This window comes from Perissodus microlepis, chromosome 22 (genome assembly GCF_051167445.1).
Source record: "Perissodus microlepis isolate ML-2025 ecotype Zambia chromosome 22, ASM5116744v1, whole genome shotgun sequence".
Taxonomy (NCBI): Eukaryota; Metazoa; Chordata; class Actinopteri; order Cichliformes; family Cichlidae; genus Perissodus; species Perissodus microlepis.
In genome coordinates, this window is record NC_140481.1 from 30484970 (window position 1) to 30512662 (window position 27693).

Genomic DNA, 27693 nt, shown 5'->3' on the forward strand with positions numbered 1-27693 from the left:
TAAAAACAGCCAGTCCTCGCATCCTCCTTCTTTCCAAACCATCACTCTCTCTCTCTCGCTCTCTCCAATCACAGGCTTCGTCACAACCTGCACGAGCACCGCTGCAAAAAGTTGTTTTTCCAGAGGTAAGACTATAATTAATACACGTTATTATTCAAACGACAGTCTGTATACCATATGTATTACCTTGATTATATGACAGCGCGTCAATCCGATCGGCTTAGACCGTAGAAGAGCGCGCCACATGCAAGCATTGTACTCTGGATAAAATCGTGTGGCAGCGATCGCGCATCGTTCTGTACGCGTGTTTACAAGGAAACGTTTAAAAGGGCTTTTGCAGAATAAAGTGTCACATTAAAGGTAAAAGTAACTAAAGGAGAGCCGAGGAACAGGACGTTTTTCAAGGTAAGACAGCCACGATGAAAGCGAGGGAAGAGAAAAAAGTGAATAGTGTGGAAACAAGATCGAGGATGAGATACAGCAAACTTATAGGTATGTAGAGGGAACGGACTAAATGCTCGACTCAGTCCTTTATAAACAATCTCTGAGTGTAAGGGATTTATTTTCAGCAGCAGAAAATTTCACTTTTATTTAAAATAGACGCATCACAGCTTGACTGATATGTTTCTGCTGTGCTTTGTTAGAGAACAATGTGTTTTATGGCATGTGTAGGATCCGCTGTGCAGGGGGATGTACAGAGTGTGGGCTCTCTGGGCAGGAGTCTGGATTTAGATTTCTCTGTCTGAGTATCGAATATTACTCAAGGACGCCAAGTGATCGGGCTCCCCGCATATTAAGTTTCACTTTGCTCCAGCTGGACTTTTTGGTCAATATTAGAATTTGTTTAACATTTTTTTATTTCTAAAAGTAAGTTGAACATCATAGTACATAACTCTCTCAAAGCATCGATTTTACTGTAACACTCCTATAAACCAATGCCAGACTTTATGTTTATAAAATAGGAAAATGGGAGTTTGTGTGATTGCATATGGAATTAAGGGCAGGCAGAAATGTCTACAAAGGTAAAATAGTGGCAAAAGCCAGTATATCGGTTATTTGCTTGTAATAATGTGGTGGTGTGTTGTGTGAAATGCAAACAAAAACAAATAAAAACAGACAGGGAGCGAGATTGGAAGAACGAATACTAATTTCTGCAAAGTGCGTCTATTAAATAAGCATTAGGCTGTAAAGACATACGTGTGTGTACAGTATAATAATTATGTAATATATACACAGGAATAGTATGCTGATTTTTCCCCGGACTTGAACTTGATGGTTTGAGATGGTTGCTCCCCTCTGTTGCTGTCATAATAATGACCATTGCTCCAGTGAGCTGCTACAGTTTGTCCACGTTCTTCTTCTGTTCTGTATTCATAGCAGGATTCCCACCATTGCTTGTGTTCCTGATGCAGAGCGTGGCCGATGTGTCCTTGAACTTTCCTCCTCTGTGTTTGTGCTGCCGCCGGCGAGCCCTTTCAACATGTGTTTATCCATGTTGTGCTGCTGCTGGAGGAGGCTCCCTCCTAATGCACGCTGTCAGTCTGGAAAAAGCAGGTTTATATTCAGGGTTCTGAGTACAAAATAACAATGTCTGATGTTCCTATTTGTGTTTTGATTGTTGTTACTGATTGCAGGCCTCCCAGGGGTCCTGCAGGGCTTTCAAAGGGGGTTAAAAAAAGAAGCAATCAAGATGAATGCTGAGTGCAGTGCACTTCTTCTAATGACCACTAGATGGGCTGTTCATAAACTCACATTGTATTACAGTTTTGATAATACTCTGTAATTGTCATTTGAAAAGAACGACAGATTCTGTGGTCTATATACCAAATGTGTTTTTGCAGATGAATTTGATATTGACTAAAAAAGGTGGCCTGCAATTTCTATCATGCTGCAATAATTCTGCAATTTACCATTAAATCAGCATGTTTACCTGGTGCAGACCTAGATGCGGCTTTCTTATCTTATATGCATTAAAAAAAAACAGGAATAATAATCACTAGTATTTTTTTTATTTCACAGACATCCCTAATACTCCATTGTAGGTTTTAAATAGCTTTTAAAAAGCAAGGGAAAATCAAGGGCTTCGTGTACATTAGCTATGTTTCTGGTTATAGATGTTTACATTTCTTGCAATAAAAAAGCTAAACTCATACAAATATTTTCCAATAACCTTATAATTTACAGTTTTTTTCAATTATTCAAACCGTTCATCTGATTATGTCCCAAAGATCAATATTCATGCTTTTAGTGTTTGCAACAGTGACAAGAACTTATCTTCACAAAATGTTACTTCTGGCTAGATGCTTGAAAGATAAGGTGTACAGAGAGGTGCTATTTGGGAGCCTCGCATATCAGCTTGTGCTCATCTGTGAGCATGAAAGCCCGATTCATGGTTCAGGTGTTCTCTTTAGGAATCCAAGAATGAGAGCATAGCATGTAGGTGCTTTTTCTTGTTCTAGGCAGAAGAGATGTTTAAACGCTGCATGATCAACATTCACACCTTGGCGTTTTCACGAGGACTTTGACTGCGAGTTTAAAGGGTTTCGTGAGCCAAAAATTGTGAGAAGCGATACTAAATTTTTCCTTGTCGTTCCCTGGTGGGGGCGGAGGTGTTGAAGAGTTTCGGCCAGCTTTAGAGTGTTCTGTACAGTTTTGTCTGGATGGGCTCTTTGCTTACTTGCTGCCACAAAAAAGCTTTGATTTCTGCCGATAATCTTGACTCACTACTTTATGTTAACTTAGAAGAGCCCCTGTAAGCAGCAAAGCCCATGCAGTTTCTTTTGGTAGAGGAAAGAGATTCTTGATACTGAAGAAGCTTCTCGGATGAGAGGTGAAACGTCTTCAAGCAACTCAAAGAAGTCCAGACGCTTTTCTTTCCAAGCTCCTTAGATTTTAGCACCTTAGTCACTGCAGTCAGACCAGTGGATGCAGCTTTGTACTGGTAACGTGTGTTCCCATAACAATGCCAGACAAAGTCATCTGTTTAAAAGACAGACATAGTCTTTTAATTAGCGTGTTCACCAACACGATCTTGGTGTTTTCAAACCAGATGTGACGAGCGAGAGATGGATCTGTCTATGCTGGTTAATGACTTGTATGTCACATGTTCTTAACCAATGAGCATGCCCTGGATAATCTTCTGACTTAAAGTGACCAAAATGGACTTAATGTTTTATTCACTGCGACCTAAAATGAGTGACTGAGATCGTGAACTCGTTAGGAAAGTGTTTACAGATGTCAAGTGCCTCCTCCACCCCAGTGGCCATTAAAAGAAATATAGTTTCAAGACATTTCACCAGTGGAGAGACCCAGGAGCTACGTCTTTCTCTTATACTGTCTTTTGGGCAGACCTCTGACAGCACAATGTTTTCTTATATTGCAATTATATCCCATTTGTCCATGTTCTTCCGCTTAACCTTATCAGGGTTACAGGGGGGCTGGAGCCTATCCCAGCTACCACGTGGGGTACACCCTGGACAGGTTGCCAGTCTGACACAGGGCTAACACAGATAGACAGACAACCATTCACACTCACAGTCACACCTATGAACATGTGAACCTAACCTCACTAACTGCATGCCTTTGGACTGTGAGTGGACTGGAGCACCTGGAGAAAACCCACACAAACATGCAAACTCCACACAGAAAGGCCCCAGACAGGTGGTGGAGTCGACCTCAGGACCTTCGTGCTGTGCAGTGCTAACTGTCACACCATCGTCCTGCCTGTGTTCTTTAAGTCAAATTAAAAAAATATCAGGAACAGAGGACAGGTTTTGGAGTTACAAATCAAATACTTTGATAGTAGACTTATCATATTGTATATCACCTTTCTAGTATATGTAGATATGCATGAGGAATGCCAGTGCTGTGTTAGAAGTTGTTTTCAGATAAATGCTAACAACTGCTGTATCTGAACAGAGGACCAGTGTTGTCATTTTCTTGGGAGTGTTCAAATGGGGATTTTTTTTTGGTCAGATGTGCCTCAAGATGTGCTGTTGACTTGAAACAACTCAGCATCCCCTGCTGTGCTGCTGCAGATGTCTCTCATGTGGATTTTAGGTGCCCTGCAGTTTTTGGCAACAGCTTGCATTAAAAAAGCAGAAAAAAAAAGAAGCAAAACCTGACCCAGTGTGAGTGCCGATGGGGATTTTCACTTCAGGAAGACTCTGCTTGTTGAAATCTAAGGATGTCAGTTCAAGCAGGAAAGCAGCTGCTCTGCCGAAGCGCCCTCGGGCAAGGCATCGCATCTTTCCTCGCTCAGGATCTTTCGGCTTTGAAAGATCCGCTGTATTGTGCATTTCAAAACATGACACAGTGTTAAGCGCGCGTGATTAAGCCGTCGCACCAACGGGAAGAAAGTTGGATGGATGAAACATGCCGAGACACTGTGACCACTGCGCTAATGACTCACACGTCTGTCATCTCTCTTGTGAATGTTCATTCCTCTTGTACTGTATGCAGTCATGTATGACCACCGCGTACCTACACGTGTGCTTTCGATGGTGTGTGACATCCCAGCTCCTCTGCACACCAGTGGAATTCAGGGACTTCTTTTTCTTTTTTTTATCTCAGCAAAATCCTCTCAGCTGTTACATCCAGTCCTCTACTCCACCAACACACACATAAAACACACGCATACACACACGCACACTCGCCAGCTCCACCGTAGACTTTGGAATTCACTGTTGCCATGGCAATGGAATAGAGCACGCTCTCTCGCATTGCCTGTTCTTTTCTATTGCTTTATCTCCCCTCTCTCTCTTGCTCTTCCTCTCTCTCTCTATGTGGAGGCAAACCCGCTTCTCTTGTTTGACATGGGGCTTGTTTTTTGCTGCCGGCATCAGGTTTTGAATGTTTGTTTGTTTATTTGTTTGTTTGTTTTTCAATGACACATGATGCTCATATAGAAAATATGTTTGTGCGGAAGATGTTTCTGTACAGGAGCATCCCCTGCTCTCAAGACTCATGTCACGTTCGTTAATCAAATCCCCCATCTTCCCCACCCCACCTCTCATCTTCTCATCTTCTTCTCTCCTTTCTCTCCCGCATCTTCTCCTGTCCTTTTACTTCCATCCTTCTCTTTCAGTCTTTTCTCTCACTCTCTCTCTCTCTCTCATCTGCTCTTTACCCCCCTCCCCTCCATCTCTTTCTTGCTTCTCTCAGTAGCTAAGATGACTGCCATGACAATTCAATGAGAAGAGAGGACGCAAAGTGAAGTATCCCCTACTTGCTGAAAAGGAACGACAGAGCGCTCAAGGTAAAAGGAGAAGAGGGGGGAAACGCACGAGAAGAAAAGGCAGAAGATTTAAAAAGAAACTATTCAGAAGAAAAGAACTGGCAAAAGAAGAGCCAGGAAAGAGGAAGGGGCGAGAAAGCGGATAAACGGTGGATGGAGGCGGCTCGGACCGGGGCTACGGAGAGCTCTTCACTGACGAAGAAGAAGAACAGCAGCAGCAGCAGGGGGGAGAAGAGATGGAGGCGAAAGGGAGAAACATGCCCTCAGGTAACACACACACACACACACACACACACACACACACAAGAACAGGCAGATGTGCGTGTGTTCATACACACACAAACAACCAGATGCACATGTGGATTCTGATGTGCATGAACATGACACCCATGTACATGCACATTCAAGGAATAAGACACACAAACAAGACTGGATCAGTACAGTCATGCAGGAAACCACCCTCTCTCTCTCACACACACACACACACACACAAGTACAGATGTGTGCAGATGTCTGGATTCAAAAGGCGAGTAGCTTCGATTAATCTGTGCTGGCATTTGTGTAACCAAGCTAAATGTTTGTTCATATTAGGATCAGGGATGACTGAGGGGATTGCTGACATATGAGAAGCTGAGAAAATCCATGCTGCTAAACACAAATTTCATGAATGAACTACACAGCATTTGAAATATTGAAATGATCCATCTGACATTTGACAGTAATTTTAATTTAACAAAGTAACCTTGCTTTGGTCTAATACCAGAGCCAGTCAGGGTCAAGCAAAGCAAGAATACACAGGCTTGTGTCACTGGATGCAACACAGTTTTTTATATGTTGAAATATATATTTTTTTAAGTGACAATGTTAACTGAACTGCCTTTAGCTCTGCAATCTAAATAATGTCTTTTTTATTATTTTTATTTTTTACTACTAAAGTATTTGTAGGGAAAACTGCACAGGCATAATACTAGAGTTTGCCAAACATGTTTTATTATCCAGGTGGAAACAGTTCATTCAGTGCAACAAATGTTCCAAGCTAAACTGGTTATAATGTGAAAAAGACGTATATATAGATCTTTATTTAATCAGAAGCTTTCAGATGTCCAGGAAAAAAATGTGTAAATGAGAAGTGTGAATATAGAGGAAACCTCTTCCTGCCAGGTTGCTATGTCAGTGTGCTGCGCTCGCAATCTTTCATTGATTTTAGCATCAATCGTCTTGTTTAACACAAACAAAAAGTTTAATTTTGAAAGCCAAGACATTTTCATATAAACCACAGAGGGTATCCTCTTATATATTAAAGGATTGAATGCAAGTTATAGAGGCCAAAGATTGTTTTTTGATATTGATACCAAGTTTCAAAACTCAGTAGGTTTTTTTAGGATTTTTTTTATTTATTTAATTGATACCAGTGCCTAAACTGATAATTGGTAATTGTCTTTTTTTGTTTTGTTTTTTTGAATAATGATTTTAAAATGTAAATTCATTGTAAATATAAACTGTGTTAAAAAGCTACTTTACTATCAGTAAATATTACCAATATTGGTTACTAATTGTTAATATTTTTTAATTACATTGTTATCACATTGTGTAATATGTCGTAATAACTTTTTAATGTATTTTATCCGACTCAGTAATAGACTGTAAAAATGTCATTTTGAAGACACTTGTATACAAAACATTTCATACAACATCATGAAGTAATCAATGCCAAGCTGAGAGAACGAGGACATGGACCACAGTCTCCAGGTACCTCCCACCCCACTCTCAAAAACAATTATTATATATCCATAAAATTTCAACTTTATTGTAACCATTTAAATGATCTTTACACATGAATCAGACTTTATTCGTTAGGCATTTATAAATTAGGTGTAACTTTTCAGTAACCATCCAAACTGTTCTGATGTAGCAAGACAGCCAAAGTTGATGACCAAGTGCACAAAACAACCAAACAATGACGAAGTCAAGAACAACTTTTTCAAATGTTTGTTATCTTAAATACCCTTCATGTATTTAACGTTGCGCATCACTTTCAGAGTCAAAGTATCAATCGTTTATTGAACAGCTTGATGCACAAACTACCAAAAACGATTGCACTCATTTACACCAGGTCATCATCCAGCAAATGCCTCGTCTATGAGGGGAAAACCCCCACTCAGGACAGCCACGCTTGCCCAGGGGTGTGACCTGGCCAGTCACCCAGTGAAATTTGCCCCTTTAGTGATGCTGGCAAATGATCCATCTCCAGCCATGTGGATTGTGACTAAGCAGATTTCTTGTAAATCTAGTGGAGTTTTTCTCAGAAGTTTAATGATGTACAAAGGCGCTACAAGCAAGTATATAATTGTAGTAATTCAAAGAGCAGACATAGTTTAACATCTTCAGGTAATTCAATTCAAGTCAATATTGTTTTTATACAGTACCAAATCACAACAGTTGCCTCAGGGCGCTTTATATCATAAGGTAAAGACTCACAGTAATATAATATCTTGATGTAGAAGGTAAAATATTTTAGAAAATATAAAAAAGTAATGACAATTTTGAACATTAGCCTTGTTTTTACATACTGCTTCACAATTTCTTACAAACTAATTACTAAATAATATTTTATTGTTTAAGAGTAAAGTTTTATTAATTGTTTGTAATTTCTTGTTTGTTTATTTGTTCCAAAGAAACATTGAAATCCTCCCTTTAACCGATTCACTTAACTCTTTACTCTCTATTACACTATCTTTGAAAATGTAAATAAAATGTTTTCAGTTTATGACTATCATTCTGCAAAGGCAATATGGGCAGATAGCAATATTGGGCCTGTTTATAAATACACATGTACTGAATAATTATTCAGATTTTTACTGATTTCTTTAAGTAAAATGAAACAGGAAACACTGCGATGCTGGATATTAGCATCACCTAAGTTTATTATGTATTTTTGAACAATTCCTTTCAACTAATCATTAAAAACGTGACACAATTTAAAAATCAGTGTTAGGCTTTAAACCTATAATGCAAATACAAAATAAAACAATGCCTAATGAGTGCAGCATCCAGTGAATAAAAATTTGACAATTTAGTGCAAATTAAAAATTTATTGGTTTTTGTTGGATTGTTATTGCCGCCCCAGTGCCGTGATGTCTTTATGACACTTACCTTATGCATATTCAAGCAGGCGGGTCACTTTCAGGGTCAAAATATCAACGATCTCTGTTATTTTTGGGACGTTTGTTGCCATGGAAACCCCCCGCAGGACAGCTGAATTAGTCAACTAGTTTAAAAGCCCTCAGCGGATTTTGTATTCTCCGTGTGATCGATTGTTTACATTAACCTCTTGTTTGAGATGAATAGAAGCCAAACCTGAAGCGTTGCAGAATCCCAGCACTTTCTCCGTTTCAGCTGAAATGGTTAAAATCTGACAGGGGAGCCCCACAGAGGCAGGAACCCTGCTTCCATCCACTTTCATTTATGTTTCCTGAAGCACAACAGATGTGTTGTATCTCAATTTTCCTCTTGTCATCCCTCTCACTGTCTACCTCTGAGCTCAGATTTGTGTCTCTTCTCTCCTCTCCACTTGTCTACTTCCCATCTCCTCAGCCACTCTTGTTGTCGCTTATTATAAAAAAAAGTGCACAAAGACTTCTATCTTGCTCTTCGTCTGCATTTGCCCTTTTGTTCTGCACATGTTTTCCTCAGATGATCTTCTCATTAACCTAAAAAGACAATTCCTTTCCTCAGGCCTCCTCCAAACCTTTTATTGTGATTCTCTCTGGAAGTGGTTTGTAGAAAAAGGTCAGAATTTAAATATGACTAGCTCCTGAGATCCCCCGCAGATGTATGAAATGAAGCACTGTCAAACATTATTTTAATTTCTTACCCCATGTATTTGGGTCAATTTTACCTTTCTGTGTTCAGTTTTGGAACGTTTGTACTTTTGTATTTCCGTTGATTCAGTGAGGTTGGCATTTTGTTCTTAGCTGGTTGCCTGGTGCCAACATTTTTTAACTGCTTCAGGCTGCGTGTGTGTTGTTTTTTGATTAAAAATTGCTCCAGTGTGCTCACACAGAATCCAACAGAAAGAGTAAACCCCGTCAGCAGCTCCCACCGGTCCCGTACAGTGGCCCATGAGGGACAGTATTTCTATTAATACATAAATATATTTGACAGTTCAGTGTATAAATCATGAATTACCTGTTTTAGCTTCTCGTTTTAATTTTCATAGGCATTGAGGGTATATTTGAACCACTGAATTGTGATGGAATTAAATGGCTTATACAAGACTGCAGCCATTTGAAGATTTAAACACTTAACAGTCTGAAAAAAAATGGGATTGAACTTTGTATTTTTGGCATAATTTTGTAATGTTTTTTATGATGACTTTCTAACATACGCTTAGCTGTTTCTTAGTTGTTTCTCTCTCAAATAAGAATAAAGGCAAATTTCCAAAAACAAGACCTTACATCATAAAAGTTATGGATATTAAAAGTCATCAGTTTCAATGTCTACATCAGCCACAGCAAGGTGAAAGATCAGGAAGTCATTAAAACAGAGAATTGTATAAAAGGTAGAGACTGTATATAAACAATGACTGTAACCACCATGACATCACCCACTGGTTTGGATTGTATTTTTAACTCAAGTATTTTAACTGTTGCCATGTTGGTTTTAGAGCCAGGAGTTACCATATTTGGACAAGAGCATATATGCTATCAGGTAACACTAGTAAAATTATTAGAAACTTGTATCCATAAGCTGTATGGGTGAACAGAGATACACTAAGTATCAGACAACTAAATCACCAAAACTGAAAAATACTGAACGTCTACACTGCACAATAGGCCACATTATTAAACAGATAATTCCACATAAAAATACTCCAAAAGGCACCAACAACACAAACAAGAGGGAAGGGTTCAGTTCAGTGACACTTAGCAGAGGTGAGCCAGCAGACTCCGATCATTTGTATCCGTCTTTGTCGGCCTCTAACTCCAGTGAGTGAAAATTATCCATATCCTTTTTTGTCTCAGGCTGTAAACGTGCTGATTTCTGTTGGGAGTCATTGGTTTCATTTTTCAGCCCCAGAGGACAACTCCAGATAGAAATACTAGAAGTATTGGACAAATGCATGGCGTTAGAGTAGTAGTATTACTAAATTTATAGTTGCAATCCTTTATTTTAGTACTGTTGGGTAACTTATCCTACAAGCAAGGCATTTATATTAACAGGAAAATATTCATGGCTCTGTCAGCATCCCAATAATGTCATCGTTTAAACTTGATTAGTATTATGTGTCAGCCCTGCCTTCTCCAGACGGCTGATTTTATTTTCTGTGTTCTTGTCAGACATCAGTTTCCTTCCCCGCCCAGCCATGGTGTGGTGTGAACGAGGGATCCAGGTGCTGTTGACCACCATGGGAGCTTTTGCAGCTTTTGCACTGATGACAGTGGCTATTGGAACTGACTACTGGCTGTATGCCCGGGCCTTCATCTGCAACAGCACAGCCAACTCATCACAGGAGGACTCCAACAATAAGGACAAGAAGGATCCTGGGGCGCTCACCCACTCCGGCCTCTGGAGGATTTGCTGCCTGGAAGGTACAGTTGGTTGTGTGTCTGTTTGCATATTTGAGACCATGCGATGCTTTCAGTGCGCTGTGGGATGAATTTTGGTGTGTTTCTCATGTGTTTGTCACCAGAGGGTCTTGGCGAGGTCAGTGTGCTCATGAGACATAAATAGGTATCTTGTTCAGTAACCCAGCCATATCCACACACAGTGTCTATGTTGCTCTACTTTTCTCTGTTTTATTCATCAGTACATTAGCATTTTGTAATTTGTATTAAGCCAGCCGTAGTAGCATATGACTGGTAAGGTGCAAGGTGCAAGAATTAGAAGTTGCTGCCTGTTTGGCTTGATTATAATGACATTTATACTATAAATAATATAGCCACATTTTATTGCATTACATCTGTTGAACAAATTACATCTATAGACCCTAACTGCAGTTTGGTTTCTGCTCAAGTGAATAAAGCTCCACGGTCTGGTACTGGGCCACAGACAAAACAATTTGGTCCGGGGTGTGCAGGCCGTGTAGGACATGCTATTAACCTGCTTCAGCCACGCATGTTGTACACCTCCACCCCACCTCTTCCTTTATGCTCTGTCTGACTCGATCAATATATCTGTTTTACTGGTGCTGTTCTACTCTCTTCTGAACGGCGCTCTCACTGCTGCTCTAACTGTCTCGTGGAAGTGCAGCAAAGTCCCAGAACAAAACTGCCAAATATAATCGCCTTCTGATGGAAATAGCAATCTTCTATTGACTAAAGTATTAAATTTGTAATTAATAAAAAAACGATTAGGATTAAATTTTTTGTTTTGATTTAGGCAGAAAAAGCACCCTCGACATGGTTCAGGGAAGACTGTTGTTTTGATAATAAACTCTTCATTTTAAGTTAAAGCTGGCTATTCCCATATTACAGTTTTTCTCGATTGGTTTGGCTCATTCTTGAAACCGAGATGACATTCTCAAAATAACATGGACAAATCTCCAAACCACCTTGCAATTGTTCACAACAGAATGTCATTTTTCATTGGTTTTATCAAATTGCAAATGCTTTAGTACATGTCTCAAGTGACTCTGTGCTTCTTTTCAAATGATTATGTACAAGTAGCTACAGTTAGCACAATGAGCCCACATTTAGCACATTTTCCAAAGTTTAGATCTTGGCGATCTAAACTGATTAGTTGATTTTTCAGTGAAATGGTTACGCACTCCAAAACATATCAGCATGGTTTCATTGTGTAAGTCATCATATGCACAATTGTCTGTTCAACTGTCAAAATTAGTCAAAGATATAATACCATGAAAGAATATCTTGGAACATTTGATAAAGTTATGACAGTACTTGACAATCAATCAGGTGAAATTAGAACTAACGAAGGAGCAGTTTCCCACATCTCAGATGACCAATCAAACAGGTTGTTTAGATACCTGACAGGTGTTGTCTATGATTATGACTGCTGCCAAAAGTATATAGACAGAGCTTGGCCCGGGGCCAGTTTCATTTGCAGTGTGAACATGGAAGCACCTCGCCAAGTACAACAGCAACTTCCTGCTCGAGGAAGAGGAGGAAGAAGAAGAGGAAGAGGAGGAGTGAGAATGCGTGGAGGAATAGGGGGAAGAGGCCGAGGAGCACGGAGGCACCATGATGTCCCAGATGAAATCCGGGCCACCCTTATTGACCACGTTATAAACCATCGCCTCACAATGGCAGAGGCAGGTCGCCGAGTGCAGCCTAATGTGCCTCGGTCTAACAGTCTCCTCCATCATCCAAACCTTTCGCAGGGAAAACAGGTACAGAACTATGCTATTGAACTATTCAGTGTTGGTGTGTGTGTAGGCCTAGAGTACTGTAATATCTTCATGTGATGTTATATGATACTATAAAAATGACAAAGAAAAAAAAATGGAGAAAATACTGTGAATAGTATTCCAGTCACTGTGCAGTGCATCACACTTTTAGTACCATAAAACAGCAGTACAATTACATTGGTAACTCATTTTGTAACAAATTTACAGTGTTGACCTTTGACTTGTATGTCTAGGATTGGACGACAGCCTCAAGTGGGTGGCAGAAGAAAACTTCTAAATGAACAACAAGAACGAGAAATATGCAACATGGTCATTGCAAATAATGCCATCACACTGAGACAGATTCGTAATGCAATCCTGCTAGACAATGTAATGTTCCAAAATATAAACTCTATCAGCATCTCCACAATAGACCGGGTATTGAAGAAACATCAGATGACCATGAAACAGATTTACAGGGTACCATTTGAGAGAAACTCTGACAGAGTGAAAGGGCTGCGGTACCAGTATGTGCATGTAAGTCAACTACTGGTTGTCTATCATTGTAACACTATTACAGTAAGACATGGTTACCACTGTTTTTTTGTTTTGCGTTATCCTTTTTACCTTCAGAATCCAGCTTTGTGTGACTAGAGCATTTTGCCTAGAAATTGTCTTCAGTTTTCCACTCCCTGTTTTTACAGTACTTTAGATCCTCCCTGCAGTATCCGTCTCTACTTGACTGATTAGATATATTTCTATTCTATTGTAGATAATAATGGAATTAGAAGGCAACGAAACCCCTCACATCCTAGTGTTCGTTGATGAAGCTGGCTTCAACCTGACCAAAGGTCGAAGGCGTGGCCGTAACATCATTGGCCACCGAGCCACTGTGGATGTCCCAGGCCAGCGAGGAGCAAATATAACAATGTGTGCTGCTATATCAGAAAGAGGTGTGGCCACACACATTCCCAGTTTAGGGCCCTACAATACACAAAAGCTCCTCAATTTATAACCACCTTTATACTGATCTGATCCCAGAAAATGAGAGAGGTGAAGAAGGACCTCAGCTACCACATTATGTCATTGTGTGGGATAATGTGAACTTCCACCGCGGCCCACGCATCAGAACCTGGTTGACCACCCATCCCCGGATGCTAATGGAGTTTCTTCCACCTTACTCTCCTTTCCCTAATCCAATTGAGGAGTTTTTTTCAGCTTGGAGGTGGAGGGTGTATGAGCATCAGGCTCAAGACCAGAGGGCCCTGCTGCATGCAATGGATGCTGCATGTGAGGACATCACAGGGGATCAATGTAGGGGATGGTTGAGACATTCACGCCGTTTCTTCCCTCGCTGCATCGCAAGAGAAAATATCCGTTGCGATGTGGATGAGAATTTATGGCCTGACAGAGAGCAGCGCGTCGATGGCCAGGGGGATGAGGATGGTGGCCAGGAAAGAGAGGGTGACAATGGCGACCACTGAAAATATTACTGTACTATAGTTCTGAAACTTTATTTACAGTATGGTAGGCTAGAGTTTTTTTTGTGTTTTGTTTGTGTTTATAACTGTTCACATTTACAGAATCCTGTATATGTTTTCTTTTCACAGTATGTTCTCTAATGTTAACATTTCTTTGTACGAATAAAAATGTTTACAGTTTCCTTGAGTATGAGTGGTTTATTGGAGGCTGATTTTACTGTAAAATCTTTTAGTTTTATTCATAGTGGTATTCTGTTGCTAGACCTGTGCCTCAGTGACAAAACGTCTAAGCATTTTGACTTGCAGTGCTTAAACAATGCCGAAGGTATAATGCATTTTGGGGGCATTGACTATTTATATGAGAAGGATATTTAGTTTTGACACATGGATAAACTCTTTTGGGAGAGATATGAGCTTTTGCAGGGGATCCATGGTGTTGTGCTAAACCATCCAGGTTATTTTGACAAAAGCACTAAATGAATGCACATGTGCCAAGGCAATTGAGAAGGATCTGTGCTATTTTGACTGTACTGACCTTTTATATGGGAAAGGAATCTGCTTTTGAAGCATGGACGAAGAGTTTGGGGAAAGATATTTGATTTTGCTAGTGAGCTATAATGTTGGGCAGGACTGTAAGACTGTTTGGCCAAATGACCTTATGGTTTTGAGAATGTCATCTCGGTTTCAAGAAATGAGCCAAACCAATCGAGAAAAACTGTAAAGCAGAGCATGACGCCAGTGCCTGAACATAATTATAACAACATTTTAAATGTAGTAATCTAGATTGTGTGTTAAACTGCAGTTGCAAGGCTATAAAGTTCCCACTCATTTACATTGTGTGAATAGAGTGGATGTAGAAGCTATTACCGTATGCTATAGGATGCTCATGAATGTAACCAGATACCACAGTGCATCCTGTTGTCACCTGCTCACAGTGCAGAACACTGATATCACCAATGTCAGATTATCTGAGACATTAAGAGATGAGCAGCTGTTGCTGTGCCTACAATGGATAATATTTTATTTAAATATGATAGCAATGAAAATAAAAAGTATTTGTGTTTTTCACGTTTCAGATTCCACACATCCTAAAACTTCAATATAAAAGTCATTATATTATCAAGTCAGTAAATGTCTTCTTTCATTTTCAGGTTTAAGTGTAATGTTCAAAAAGCAACAGACAACAATTAAAAGGCCAAACCGTCTCAGAGCATCTTTGTAGCAGGAACTCACATCTGACGTGGAAGTTTAGGAGCTGTTTTAGCTATTTTGTCTTGTCAGATGCGTCAGAGGAACTGCTTTTGTTGCTGCCTCGCATATTTTTTTCTTCTTTCTTTGAAGATAGCGAGCAGATTTCTACCAGTGTATTGACAGCTGGGTTCATTTGTGTATTTTCTTCTCTTTTTAACCGAGTTCCTGATACTTTGCATGTTAATAATTTAATATGGTCTGTCCTGAAAAGGTATAAATTTGCTTCAGGCTTTTTATGACTTCTTTCTGTTTTTGTGTGTGTGAAATGAGCTTTTTACTGCTTTTACCCTCCGGGATACACAGGTATCTCTTTTTCTCTCCTGATGTTAATTTTGTCCATGCAATGCACAAATAGCTGTCAAGGTAAACAACCGTTGTGTGTCAAGAAGAAACACAAGCTTATAAAACAGTTTGTACACCAGGAGGGCTGCTGGGCTGCTGTCTTTAGTAATAATATGGAGGAATATTTTTAGCATCTTAGCCTGGCACAGAATTAACACCAAGGCCCCAGAACAATGCACCTTATAGGGAGGAGGAGAACGATACATAGTGCTTGTTTTTCAGAGAAAATTACAGCTTACAACTGTTGATTTTCTTTTTGTCTTGGTTGAACCCAGTCAATAAATCATATAAATGCAAATAGCTGCCCCACCCCCCATCATTATTATTTTCTGGCCTGTAACGGGTGATATGTTAAAATTATCCAACCATCCAATGTCAGTCCAAAAACAGCAACTATACTGCACAAACTTTTTTGCTGTTATTTTGGCTTAAAGTACACAAACCCCCCCACACCATAATACAATACTATTCCACTTTATTTTCATAGTACCAATTAACAGCAACAGTCACTACTAGGGGATTTATATATTAAAGTAAAGATCCTATAATATTAGAAAGAAACCCCAACAGCCACATGAACTCCTACGAGCAAGCACTTGGTGACAGTGGGAAGGAAAATCTACCTTTAAACAGCAAGAAACCTCCAGCAGAATCAAGCTTGGAGAGGGGGTCCACAATTCCCTATGAAAGGTTTGGGGTGAGGGGGAAAGAGAATAAGAAGAAAACATAGGTCGTATATGTGACATGACTCAGTTATGGTTTTGTTTCTTTTGTTTTTTTGTTGCAAACATTTAGGGCATATGTCTTTTGCTGTGTCATTGGGCCATTTGTCTTAATATCTCTCACCTTACTGGCCTTTGTGATCTTCTTTATTTTCATTTCTCTCTCACTCTATTCATGCCTGCTGTGTATATATATCTATGTATCTATATATTTATATCTATATATTTATATCTTCTATCTATCTAGATAGATTATCTAGATAGATAGATAGATAGATAGATAGATAGATTAACCTTTTTCTTCCTGGTTTGTCCCCATTTTTTAAAATTTCTTTTTTGCTCCCATGTCTCTCTTCCTATTTTCTGGCTTTTACCTTTGTTATTTACTGTTTTGGTGCATTCTGTCTTTTATCTATCTTTATGTCTTCGTGGGATTTCTTCTTTGACCTTCATCATCTTCTCCCCCTCTTCTTCTTCTCTGTCTTTTTTCAGGTTTGAAGAGGGGTGTGTGTTCCCAGATCAATCATTTCCCAGACGACGCAGACTATGACCAAGATGCTGCAGAGTATCTGCTGCGTGAGTGACACACACACATACACACACACACACACACACACACACACACACACACACACACACACACACACACACACATACACACACTGTCTTAGAAATACACAATGCACACAAACATGAAGAGAGACATTAGATAACCATACACTAGCAAACAGAACTGCACACACTACAGTCTCCATCACATGCGGATAGAAAGGACAGAAGGGGATGGTGGGCGGATATCAATGCACGGATGTCAGATTCATGCAAAGCGTTCCTGAAGGTGTGTGTAAGTGTCTGTACAGAGTGTGCATGTGTGTATAAATGCCCAGGTGCATGGGGTTGGGAGTCTGGGGGTGTGCAGAAAGCTGCTGTTTTTTTCACAGAGGAATTGAAAGAACAGCCTTCACTAATGGATTATTTTCAGCTCAGGATTCTGGTTTCACATCCTGCCTCCATTGTGATAGCAGATTCTGCTTCGTACAGCCTGAACCTTTATGGTTTACAACGCATATGTTCCAGCTTTATACGTTATGTAAAGACATCTATTTCTGTGACAGGTGCAGTGATACTATCTGAAATTCTCCTGTCTGCTTTTCTGCACTTCACAGTCTTTTTTATTTGTTTTTTAATAATTTAAACTATTTTAAATTTAGAGTGAATGACAGTCCTGAGAGATATTAGATGGGTTTGTTTTGTTTAGTTTGATTTAAGTTTCAATAACAACCCTATTTAACGAGAAAGGCCTGAGATGCTGCCCTGCCACAGGCTGGCGACCTGTCCAGCGTGTACACTGCCTCTCGCCCTGTGGTAGCTGGCATAGAGATTGATGGATAGACATTTGAGTGCAGTGAAGTCATTGTCATGTTCAAGATGATTTGAGCTTTGTGACCTTGTGCATTATTGTGCTGGAAGCAGCAGTCAGAAGATGGGTACAGTGTGGTCCTAAAGGAGTGGACATGGTCAGCAATCATCCTCAGATAGATGGTGGTGTTGAAATTAGGCTTAGTTGTTACAAAGTGTCCATTTCCTGTTTGTAGCTGACAGCAGTGGCACCCAGTGTGGCCTTCTGCTGCTGTTTCAAGGTTGTGTGTCAGATATGCTCTGCTGCATACCTGGGTTTTAGCGAGTGGTTATTTGAATTACTCACCCAGAGATCTGCTGCTCACTGCTCATCTTTGAGATTGTCGTGTGGGAAAATCCCAAAAGACCAGCAGTTTCTCAAAAGTTCAAACCAGCCCATCTGGAGCCAATAATCATGAAATATTCTTGTGGTATGTGTGTCACTGATTAGATATTTGTATTAACAAGCAGCTGATACATAAAGTGGTCAGTGAGTTTAATTTATTTTACCCAGAAAACACAGCTGAACCAGTGAAATTGTGTCTGTGGCCAAAAAAGAGGTTATATCATGCTTATGTAGCAGATGGTGAGCTGATGGCGTTTTTTCCTTACAAAAACGCAGTCTACACAGATTCTCTTAGAAATATTGGACTTATTATTGCAATGAAACCATCAACCACCAAATGTGGCTATACTGGCGCCTAAGAAATGATCTTGTTTTAAAAACATATGTATGGAGTTGAAGGTTTAAGGGATTTAACTGTGTAACGTTGTGGTATGGCGATTTCAGTTTTGCAGTTGTTTCACATCTGTTACTCCCTGATTCTGTTTCTTTTTACTGGCGTTTTACTTTCACTCGCTGATTTGGAACAATTACTTATTAGGTTTAGGAAAAGAGTGTGATTGGAATTAAAAGGGTTAAGCACCAACTCTTTAATGAGCTGAAAAAACCAAAGGCATATATCTGTTTGGTTGGTTGGTTGTTTTTAGACAATATTTGATTGGTTGTGTGTTTAGTTTTGAAATGGTTGTAATCAGAGAGCCACACATTAACTCCATGCACACAGACAACCACCAGTGTTTTCAAAGTAAAACACAATTTATGTTCTTACTTGTGTTTCTCTTTTCATATCATCCTAGTGTATCTGTTGTTTCCCTGTCTCCACCTGTCTTTGTCTTTCTTTATCCCCTTTTATTTAGTTTTGCCTGTTTTTGTTTCCTTTTGTTGAGTCCTCTCACCACCATTACTGCAGGTACATTTTTGTCTTGTCTCATTGTGTGTTGCATGATGATTTTATTTATTTATTTTATTTTAGCCTCTTGAATGTCACGAGGAACAACAATCATCCCTTTGCCCTTTTAATGTCAGGCATTTCAGCATGTTCAGAAAGTATTCACTGTTAGTTTGTAGAATCGTTAGCGATTCAGCTTACAGTTAGTTAGTTAGTTAGTATCATTAACACTAATTTTCATGCAAAATAAAATATCAATAGTTTACATTCATTTCTAACAAATAGAACTATATGCACGAGCCGTTATGCAATTGCAGGTTTGCAAAAATCGCACCAACAATTTATCATAATCCATGTTTTTTTCCCAAAGAGGTGAACGTTACTCACATGTGCATTTGACTTGTTAAAAAAAATGAGACATGAAATTTAACGTGCATATCTGACAGAAGCTTCTGTGAATGAATGGTTATCACAGCATTTTTCTTTTACCTTCAGCTTCAGAGGCAAAGCTTTAGAAGTCACCTTGAAAATCTGAAAGCTCTGCTTTTCCACATATTTCTGCCTGAGATGGAGCTTTTCATCTTCTATAATGTCTCTCTGTTATCACTTCTGTTTATAGCTGTGAAGCATCTGCAGAAGGATATACTGAAAAGGAGTTTTATATAATTCAGCCTTTTCCAGCAAAATTGGCGATTGTGCACTCTTGCTCAGGAGCTGTGGCTACTGTATTTGTAACAAAGAATTATTCATTTAGTTTCATTTTACAGTGTAAAAATCATCATATTCCCCATAACTTTTATTATCTCACATTTTGAAAAGAAAAAAATAGCTTTCTTCTCTAGTTTTAAGATGACATGCCATCTAACTATTTTTATTTAGTCTTGGAAAATCTCGGGGACTCGAAAGACATTATGTGCCATATAAAATATAATGTAGGAAACATATAAAAAGACATCTGCTGTTCCACAGCCAATTTGTAGTGTCAGCTGTGCCAAGCCTTGGTAACACTTTTATTCCTCAGAAGTGTCACAAGGCTGTTAACTTTGCACCTTCAAGTGGTGTTGAACCTCAAGAAGAAAACGCATTAATGAACCACTATTAGAAAAGTACAGACTCAGTCGTATATCGGATTCAAGTGCACAGACTGTAAACAGCAGCACTGCAGCCAGAACAATGATGCTCTCATCTGCTGTCTCATGCAGGTGTGGTGAGAGCTTCCAGCATCTTCCCCATCCTCAGTGCCATATTGCTTCTTCTGGGTGGAGTGTGTGTTGCTTCCAGCGGATTCTATAAAAGCAAAAGGAACATTATTCTCGGTGGTGGGATTCTCTTTGTAGCTGCAGGTAAGACTGCAGCTTTACTGTGGTTTGGGAAAAGAAATCTATATTTCCAGTCAGAGTTTGAAAAGAAGAGTTTGTTTGAAGGTATGTTTGCTACATTTTTTATTAACACTAAAATGGGCAGTTTGTATTTTACCCCGGCTGACTTTGTAATCCCTAACAGATACCGTGTCCTTAAAATCTCCGTATTCTGTTACTAAAAAGAATTCCTGAACACTTAGATGCTTCTTTTTTTATTATATTCATGTAGCATGAGCCATGAAATACGACCTAGCATATACATTATACAGCTTAAGATAATCTGCAGTGCCCATGCAAGGATGAACCTATATCTATCAGTCCTATAGTTAGATTAATCTCCTTATGTATGATGTGCAGATTGACTGTCATACTGTGCTTGCCTCTTCTCAGTGTAATTGAAAGGAAGCACTTCCAGAAAGCCTGTCTGCAAAACAATTTAATGAACCAGCAGGTTAATTTGACTCAGAGGAGCACTTGTATCTCTCTTGTATCTTTCTTTAGGCCTCAGCAACATCATTGGAGTGATCGTGTACATCTCAGCAGCACTGAGCGACATCTCCCCCAAGAAGGATGAGGATAAGAAATGGCATTATTCCTACGGCTGGTCATTCTACTTCGGCGGTCTGTCCTTCATCCTGGCCGAGATGGTCGGCGTGCTCGCTGTCAATATCTACATCGAGAAGAACAAGGAGCTCCGTTGCCGCTCTCGCACTGACCTCTTCAAGAGCACAACGCACGCCATGCTTCGTCTGCCCAGCTACCGTTTCAGACGGCGCTCGCGCTCCAGCTCACGCTCCACTGACCCGCCGCGTTCGCAGGAGACCTCGCCCGTTGGAGCTTCCAAGACCTTCAGCTTGCCACCATCTGCACCGCCATTCTCTGTGGCCACTCTGCCCAACCCCCACCACACCAGCAGCAGTGGGAGCGGAGGAGGTGGTGACATCTCCATGTACACCCTCTCAAGGGACTCCAAGCTAGGCAGCCTCGGAGGAGGTGCCCCACCTCTCTATGGCACGGTGGACCGTGCCACACTCTACCAGCTCCACAACTACTTCCCAAAAGATTCCAGCGGCAGTGGCAGTGGTGGAGGAGGAGCGGGAGGAGGAGGAGGAGGAGCAGTGATAAGCAGCAGTACGCTCCCTTCCCACTCCAAGTCCAACTTGGCAGCAGCGGCAGCTGTAGCCCAGAACGCAGCACCACTGAATACCTCCACATCAGCTGCTCCGACCACCCAGCCAGCCCCGATATCTACAGCCACCATGGAGCGGGACAGGGGCAACGTGGGAACCCTGGACCGACTGACAGCCAAAAGGGACCGGGATAGCAACTCAGATACACTAAACAGGAAAACGACACCAGTTTAAACTCAGAGAGAGAGGAGAGGAGAAATAGAGATGGAATTTAGAGAGGAAGAGTAGGGCTGTAAATGTGTGGGTGGCACGTCAACAATAAGGTTTCTGTCCTTGAGCCTGAGGTATCGAGCTGCCATAAATATTACTAATGTTATAAACAGTCATCAAACATCTGATGCTAAGAGCAAATTCATGACAGCCGCCTTAAAAATTGTCATGACTTTGAAACCTGTTTTGTTAATTGCACAGCAGGGGTACAGTGGAGGATTCGGGAAATGTTTCTTTTCTCTGTTTTTTATTCCTGAATTACTCACTAAATCATAGAGATACAAAACTCCCAGATGTGTAATAAAACAGCCTCCCAATGCAGCAGTTAGGTGCCTTGCCGAGGAGGCAGGGGAACTCTTTCGTTATTTATTTCCCTTATCTCAGTTCTGTCAGTTTCTACAAGGACATCTTTTTAAATCCTGAAAGAAACAGTGCGGGAAGCTTTGATGATAATAAACCCCGCTTACAAATCACTAATTTGTACACATCTTAGATCGCATTGGCCTTAAATCTACATTTTCTTTTCACAAAGCAAGACACAGAGTCCTTGCTTTTTGTTATTCTAAACTTTGCAACACTTTTTAACATAATAATTAAATTATAAAGTGGCCAGATGGTACAAGTCACAATTCTTTCTTCCATTTCTGTTTTAAAAGGACGAGAGCGTCACAGACGGGTACATTCTGCCAACTAACAAGCTGCTCAGTGACAAGTTGACTGCCAATTGAAGGTCAACAGTAGCTCCTTAACCTCTGGACCCAAGAGAGAGCGACCTCAGCCATATCTAACGTAGATCAGAGGAGGCTGCCGCACTGTGAGCCTGATTATTTTTCACTGTGTGTCAAAGGTATTTACAGTGACAGATGGGCATTCACCACAGTTCTAAGGAAAGGAACAGCCATGGACTTAAAGCTTTAGTCTTAACGCCTCCATTACTCCACTGCCAGTTGTCGCAGTAAGATACGGCAACATGATCGTTTGAGCAAGTAACTTATTTTGGCATCAAATCTTTCTAGTTTTTGTTTAAACAGAAAGATTTGCGTTTCCCAAAGTGTTGCCCACAATTCTTAAACCATTGGAAAACTTTATAAAATGTAAATAAAAAACAGGAAGGAGACAAGGCAAATCTCATAAATAGATATTTTACTCACACATATTAAATGTTTAAACTGAGAAAAATCTGTCATTTTGAAATTGATGGAAGCAGCATGTCTCGAAAAAGCTGGGTCATTCCCGTGTTTGTGTGCATCATCCTCTCTTACAATATCAGACGTAGGAATGCTGATATCTAATGTTGGATCCTAGTGACTCAAGTCCTGGGTCTCCTTTGTTGTGATGTCATGATGCGTCAGTTTTTTGTTTTGTTTTCCAGTTGGGGAAAAGCCGGTTTAGCATCTGGTTGGAAGCTTATGTTGCTCTAAAATCTGCATTAGTGCCAGTCTTTTTGCACTCCCTTTTTAACTGAACACTAACAGCAAGCCAGATGGTTACTTTCCCCTTTAGTCTGGAGGATGCCATGTCCTTGTTTTCCAAAAAGAAATTTTACATTTCAATTTATCTGACGGCTCAGTTTTCCACTTGGTCTCTTTTAAATGAGCATTGGCCAAGAGAAGTTGACATGATCTAAGCTTGCTTGACAGAGATTTAACCTGTGTTTGTGGACAGCACACTGATCTGTGTTTGCGCACAATGATTCCTAGATGTGTTCCTGAGCACATCCAAGGATTTTCATGACAAATTCATGCTTGTTTTTAACGCAGTGCTCTGCGAGGGCCCAGAGATCACAGTCGCCCCGTATTGATTTTTTGCCTTGTTGTGCACAGATTTCCCAAGAGTATCTGAAAGTTTTGATTATATTATGCACCGCAGACGATGAGTCATCAAAGTCTTTGCAGTTTTGTGCTGAGGAACATTATTCGGATATTGTAACCCTACATGTCTAAGCTTTTTATTTTTACTCAGGTTACTGACCTGATGTGAATTAACCTAATTAGTTTCTCCACCTGTTTCTTTTTAATAATGCTCACTTTTCCAGGTATTTGTTGCTCCCATCCCAGTTTTTTGAGACATGTTGTTGCCACTAAATTCCAAATCTATTTTCCAGGAAATAGTAAAATGTCACTTTTTAACAGTTGATATTTTTCCTGTGTTCTATTATGAATAAGATATAGTTTTATGAGATTTGAGTATTACTATATTCTATTTTTACTTACACAATGCATATTGGGCACATCTTTTTTTAAACTTAAAAAAAATGTGTCCAATTTACTATTTTGAAAGTTAATTTGCACAGACAGCGCTTCCCTTCTCATGCTTCTCCAACAGCAGACTCAGTATATCTTTCAGCTGCCTCTCCAGAGAACCTCTCATTGTTACATTGTTACAATCTTAGATTGACATTAGTCTGCTCTGGAGACCAACAGAGAAAATGCTGGAGCGACACCATAATACAACAGACTTTAATTTATTTGCCATAATTGCCAGTTAATAAGGGAACAGCCAAAAATAACTTTATTTTTAAAAATAAGGCAACAATAAGGAAGTGATAACCATGGATAAAGTTGGAACATAATCACCATCACTCACTCACTTACATCTTCCTGCTCATGATTCATGGTCATTTTGTCATCTGGCAGTGGAAACTTTGTTGGATGCCATTTGAAATTTGAAAACGCTCGTACAGCTGGACGTTTATGCACTTTATGTGTGTTTTTAATTGAGTAAAACTGATTCCAGGGTTTGTATGACTGCTTATGATAACGATTTGATACCGAAGGCTCCAAGGCAGTATCTGTTGAATGTCCCGCAAAGGGCTGCAAAAACCAAGGACATGGTGGGGTTCAATTCAGTTTACACTCAGGGGATGGAGATTTAGTTAGAATCAGAAGCTACAAATTACTCTAATATAAGAGATCAGCCATTTTACTCAATATTTAAAAGTGAGCAAAGCAAAAAACAAAAACCTTCTAACCATTCAGTCAGATTTGAAGTAAAAGCCTATTTTTGAGGGGGTTTATGAAATGTTGCCTGAGATTTCTAAGAAGAAAATTCTACAGCGAGACATGTACCGCATAACATGTGCTCTAAATCTGATTACTGGACTGATATGTAAAAGTCAGATTGCACTTCTGAATCAGCTGCGTTTGAAAATGAATTCAACCCAACCCCGGTGACAGAAAGTCGGAGGAAGAGGGAAAGAGAAACGAGCGCGCACACCAGCTTCCGTTCCTCTTCCCTCGGTCTCTTTATTAGCTATAACTATATACTATTTCTGAAACTAGAATAATAAATGTATTATTGAGTATATTATCAACCCATTCACTAAAACAAAAGCACATAATGTCTGTAAATGGTAATCTTTGGGTTGTCTTTTCATTCTGAGTGATTATCATCTCTAGGTTACATGAGATTGTAACTCCTTGAATATTATTATCATGTTGCTGGTGTTTCTATGATCGTAATGGTTATTGCAGGGTATACATTTTTTTGTAATATTTTTATATTCGTTTCAATGACTTTTTATTTTTCTTTCTCTTGCTTATGTACACTAACAGTCAGTGGTGTCACGTGGAAAGCATGTGAACAAAAGTGAGAGGGTGTGTAAATTCATTTATATATCATCTTATTCATTTTATCAGCTTTGATTTGTTCGGGGAAAGTTGACTGAGCATGCATGCTCTGTTTCAGCAACACCCTGCTTCACCCTCACATCGCTGGAACTGGAAGCTGGCCGATAAAAGCCTCCGTGTTGGGTCAGTTTAGGAGTGGCTGCCCTGGGACAATTGGGTGTTATGTGCCTTGCTCAGGGACACGTCAGTATTTGAAAGAAAGTAATTTTTCTTTTCTAACCATTCTACATATAACTAGACAACTTTCTGGACCACAGTTTGTTTGTTATTTTTGCTGTTGTTGTTGTTTTTTACCCAGTTGTCACTTTGAATGTGTATAATCTTTTTAGTGTAAATGTTTTTTTCTATTCTGTTTACATGTAATTAATTCTTCCGTTGTCTTTTAGAGAAATATTTTTGAAACGTTTGTCTTATTTGCGAATAAGGTTAGGCAACTGGATCAATAGGCCCATATAACCTGTCAGCTGTTTATTATTTATGTCATTTTGTTTTTCTAGTTTAGTGGTCTGCCTCTATGAAAACTCAGTTTGGCAAGACGTCGAGGTGTAAATCACAGTTACAATTAGCAGCGTTAGGATGTTCGCGTTTATTTTCTTGAGAGTGAGTTGTCATGGAGATCTGACATTATATGGTACTGATGGCGCTGCGGAATGTCGAGTTCCTGTGAATGTCTTTATTGTCCGACAACTTTCCAAGCTAACAAGTGATTCCAGAGCTATGCTATGTAAGCTAGCTGCATGTTGCACATCAGTACATTATAGTTTTCTGCACCTGATCACTTAAAAACCCTTTCAGAATCTGAAAGGTATTCTTCATTTGGGTTTAACAGCTTGCAAATTTAGTCCAGTTTAAAATAATTCTCATAACTATTTTGTTTGGGGTTTTTTGGCAGTGAACAAGAGTGTGTGCAGCTAGGGGGAGAAGTGGCTGCTGCATACACGCCCATCCTGTATAATATAAAGGCAACTGCTGATTGTTGGACTGACGATGGCCAGCTGGCAGATTTTACCACGTTGCCCGGCCCTGTTTCCTAATGTTAGATTTTTCTTTGGTGTTTTCTCTTTCTCTAAACTATTTTACTCTCCTTCCATTTTATTCTTCTATAACCCTGATCCTCATTTCTCTCCGTCATCATTTTGTCTTCATTTCGTTGTAGGAAATGAATTGATGTTTTACTTTCTAAACATTACCAACGTAGCCTAATAATCAGTGTTTTTAATGTTCTGACTAGTGTATAACTGTAAGCGATAGACTTTATATTAATCTATTTATTTTGGTGGTGGTATGTATAGATATTCTTAATGTTATATTGTTTCAGAGTTCCTACACCTGTAACTTTGGGCTATAAAAGGCTTTATGCCTGCCTGTGACACATGCTCAGTAGCCTAAGTGCTGGCAAAGTAAATGTGGTCTGTGTTGGTGCTGTCTATGGTTTTTACACAATAATCTTTGAGTACAACAAATTACATCTTTGTTACAGAATCACTAAATCGACTCTAGAGCACGTCCTAATCTTGTAGTTTTGCTTTCTGCAAAATGTTTATGAAAACATCCTCAAAAGCAGAGATCTCGTTCTTTCGTTTTCAATTCATGTCCTGATGTGAAAGCCATTTTAAAGCCAGCGTGAGTCACCAGGTTCTTTTCCCAACACCTAGGCTGCTGACACAAGTCAAACATGAAGCTCTTCAGGTGGAAAACTAGTTCATTTCCACTCAGCAGACTGATACACGGAAGGAACTATATGGAAAAGGGGAAGCAATACAATACAATATACTGATCCTCATTGGTAAAGACAAAAAATATAAGGTATATATAAATATATACATATATAAATATATAGATATATTCAATAAAGTTCTCTATGAAAAATGGTAGCGTCTTGTGCATTCTTGAGTGCAAATAAAATTCAAGGTATTATTGTTGAACTTGGTTAAACTGATTATCTGTTCCCGTACATGTGTATCATTGTCCTTTTTTTCACCACAGCCAATATGACTGTGGAACTATAGTACAGTATTTAATTTATTATTTCATGTTATTTATTATTGTTTAATTTGGCTTTCAAACACCCAGACAAAAAGATTAATATTAAAGTTAAAAAGTCAGAGTAAAAACCCAAGCAAAAAAATTGTAAAACCATGGGAGTCAAAAGCTTGGGGAAACATTTTTGCTTCTTTTATGCTTGGAAATGTATTAGACTTAATTAATATCTTGTTTACTAACTAAACTTGTTGAAGCATTGTAACATTTTGTCCCATTTGTTTATCACAGACTGGAAAAATAGGCTCATTTA

At 39.5% G+C, this 27693-nt stretch overlaps 1 protein-coding gene across 5 annotated transcripts; it reads left to right on the forward strand.

Annotated features, from left to right (window-relative positions):
* Positions 1 to 27269, forward strand: cacng8a (calcium channel, voltage-dependent, gamma subunit 8a). Of its 5 annotated transcripts, XR_014799198.1 has the most exons (7): positions 1 to 125; positions 5087 to 5503; positions 10576 to 10827; positions 16873 to 16956; positions 20213 to 20353; positions 20873 to 25367; positions 25459 to 27269. XR_014799198.1 is itself a non-coding variant. In XM_084918880.1 (6 exons), exons 2-6 carry the CDS (start codon positions 5473 to 5475, stop codon positions 21733 to 21735), a joined length of 1371 nt encoding a protein of 456 aa, XP_084775006.1. In that variant the 5' UTR covers positions 1 to 125; positions 5087 to 5472; the 3' UTR covers positions 21736 to 27269. The 5 variants fall into 5 exon arrangements, 4 of the variants coding, with proteins under 4 accessions (XP_084775006.1, XP_084775007.1, XP_084775008.1 ...); XM_084918880.1 differs by having other exon boundaries at positions 20873 to 27269; XM_084918881.1 differs by having other exon boundaries at positions 5164 to 5503; positions 20873 to 27269.
* Positions 27270 to 27693: the final 424 nt, after the last annotated feature.

Excerpts from the sequence above, each read along its gene's own strand:
- cacng8a (XM_084918880.1), top strand. The coding sequence starts at position 5,473 with ATGGAGGCGAAAGGGAGAAACATGCCCTCAG. Across the intron at positions 10,828-16,872 it reads GAGGATTTGCTGCCTGGAAG|GTTTGAAGAGGGGTGTGTGT; the intron begins GTACAGTTGGTT and ends GTCTTTTTTCAG. Across the intron at positions 20,354-20,872 it reads GATTCTCTTTGTAGCTGCAG|GCCTCAGCAACATCATTGGA; the intron begins GTAAGACTGCAG and ends ATCTTTCTTTAG.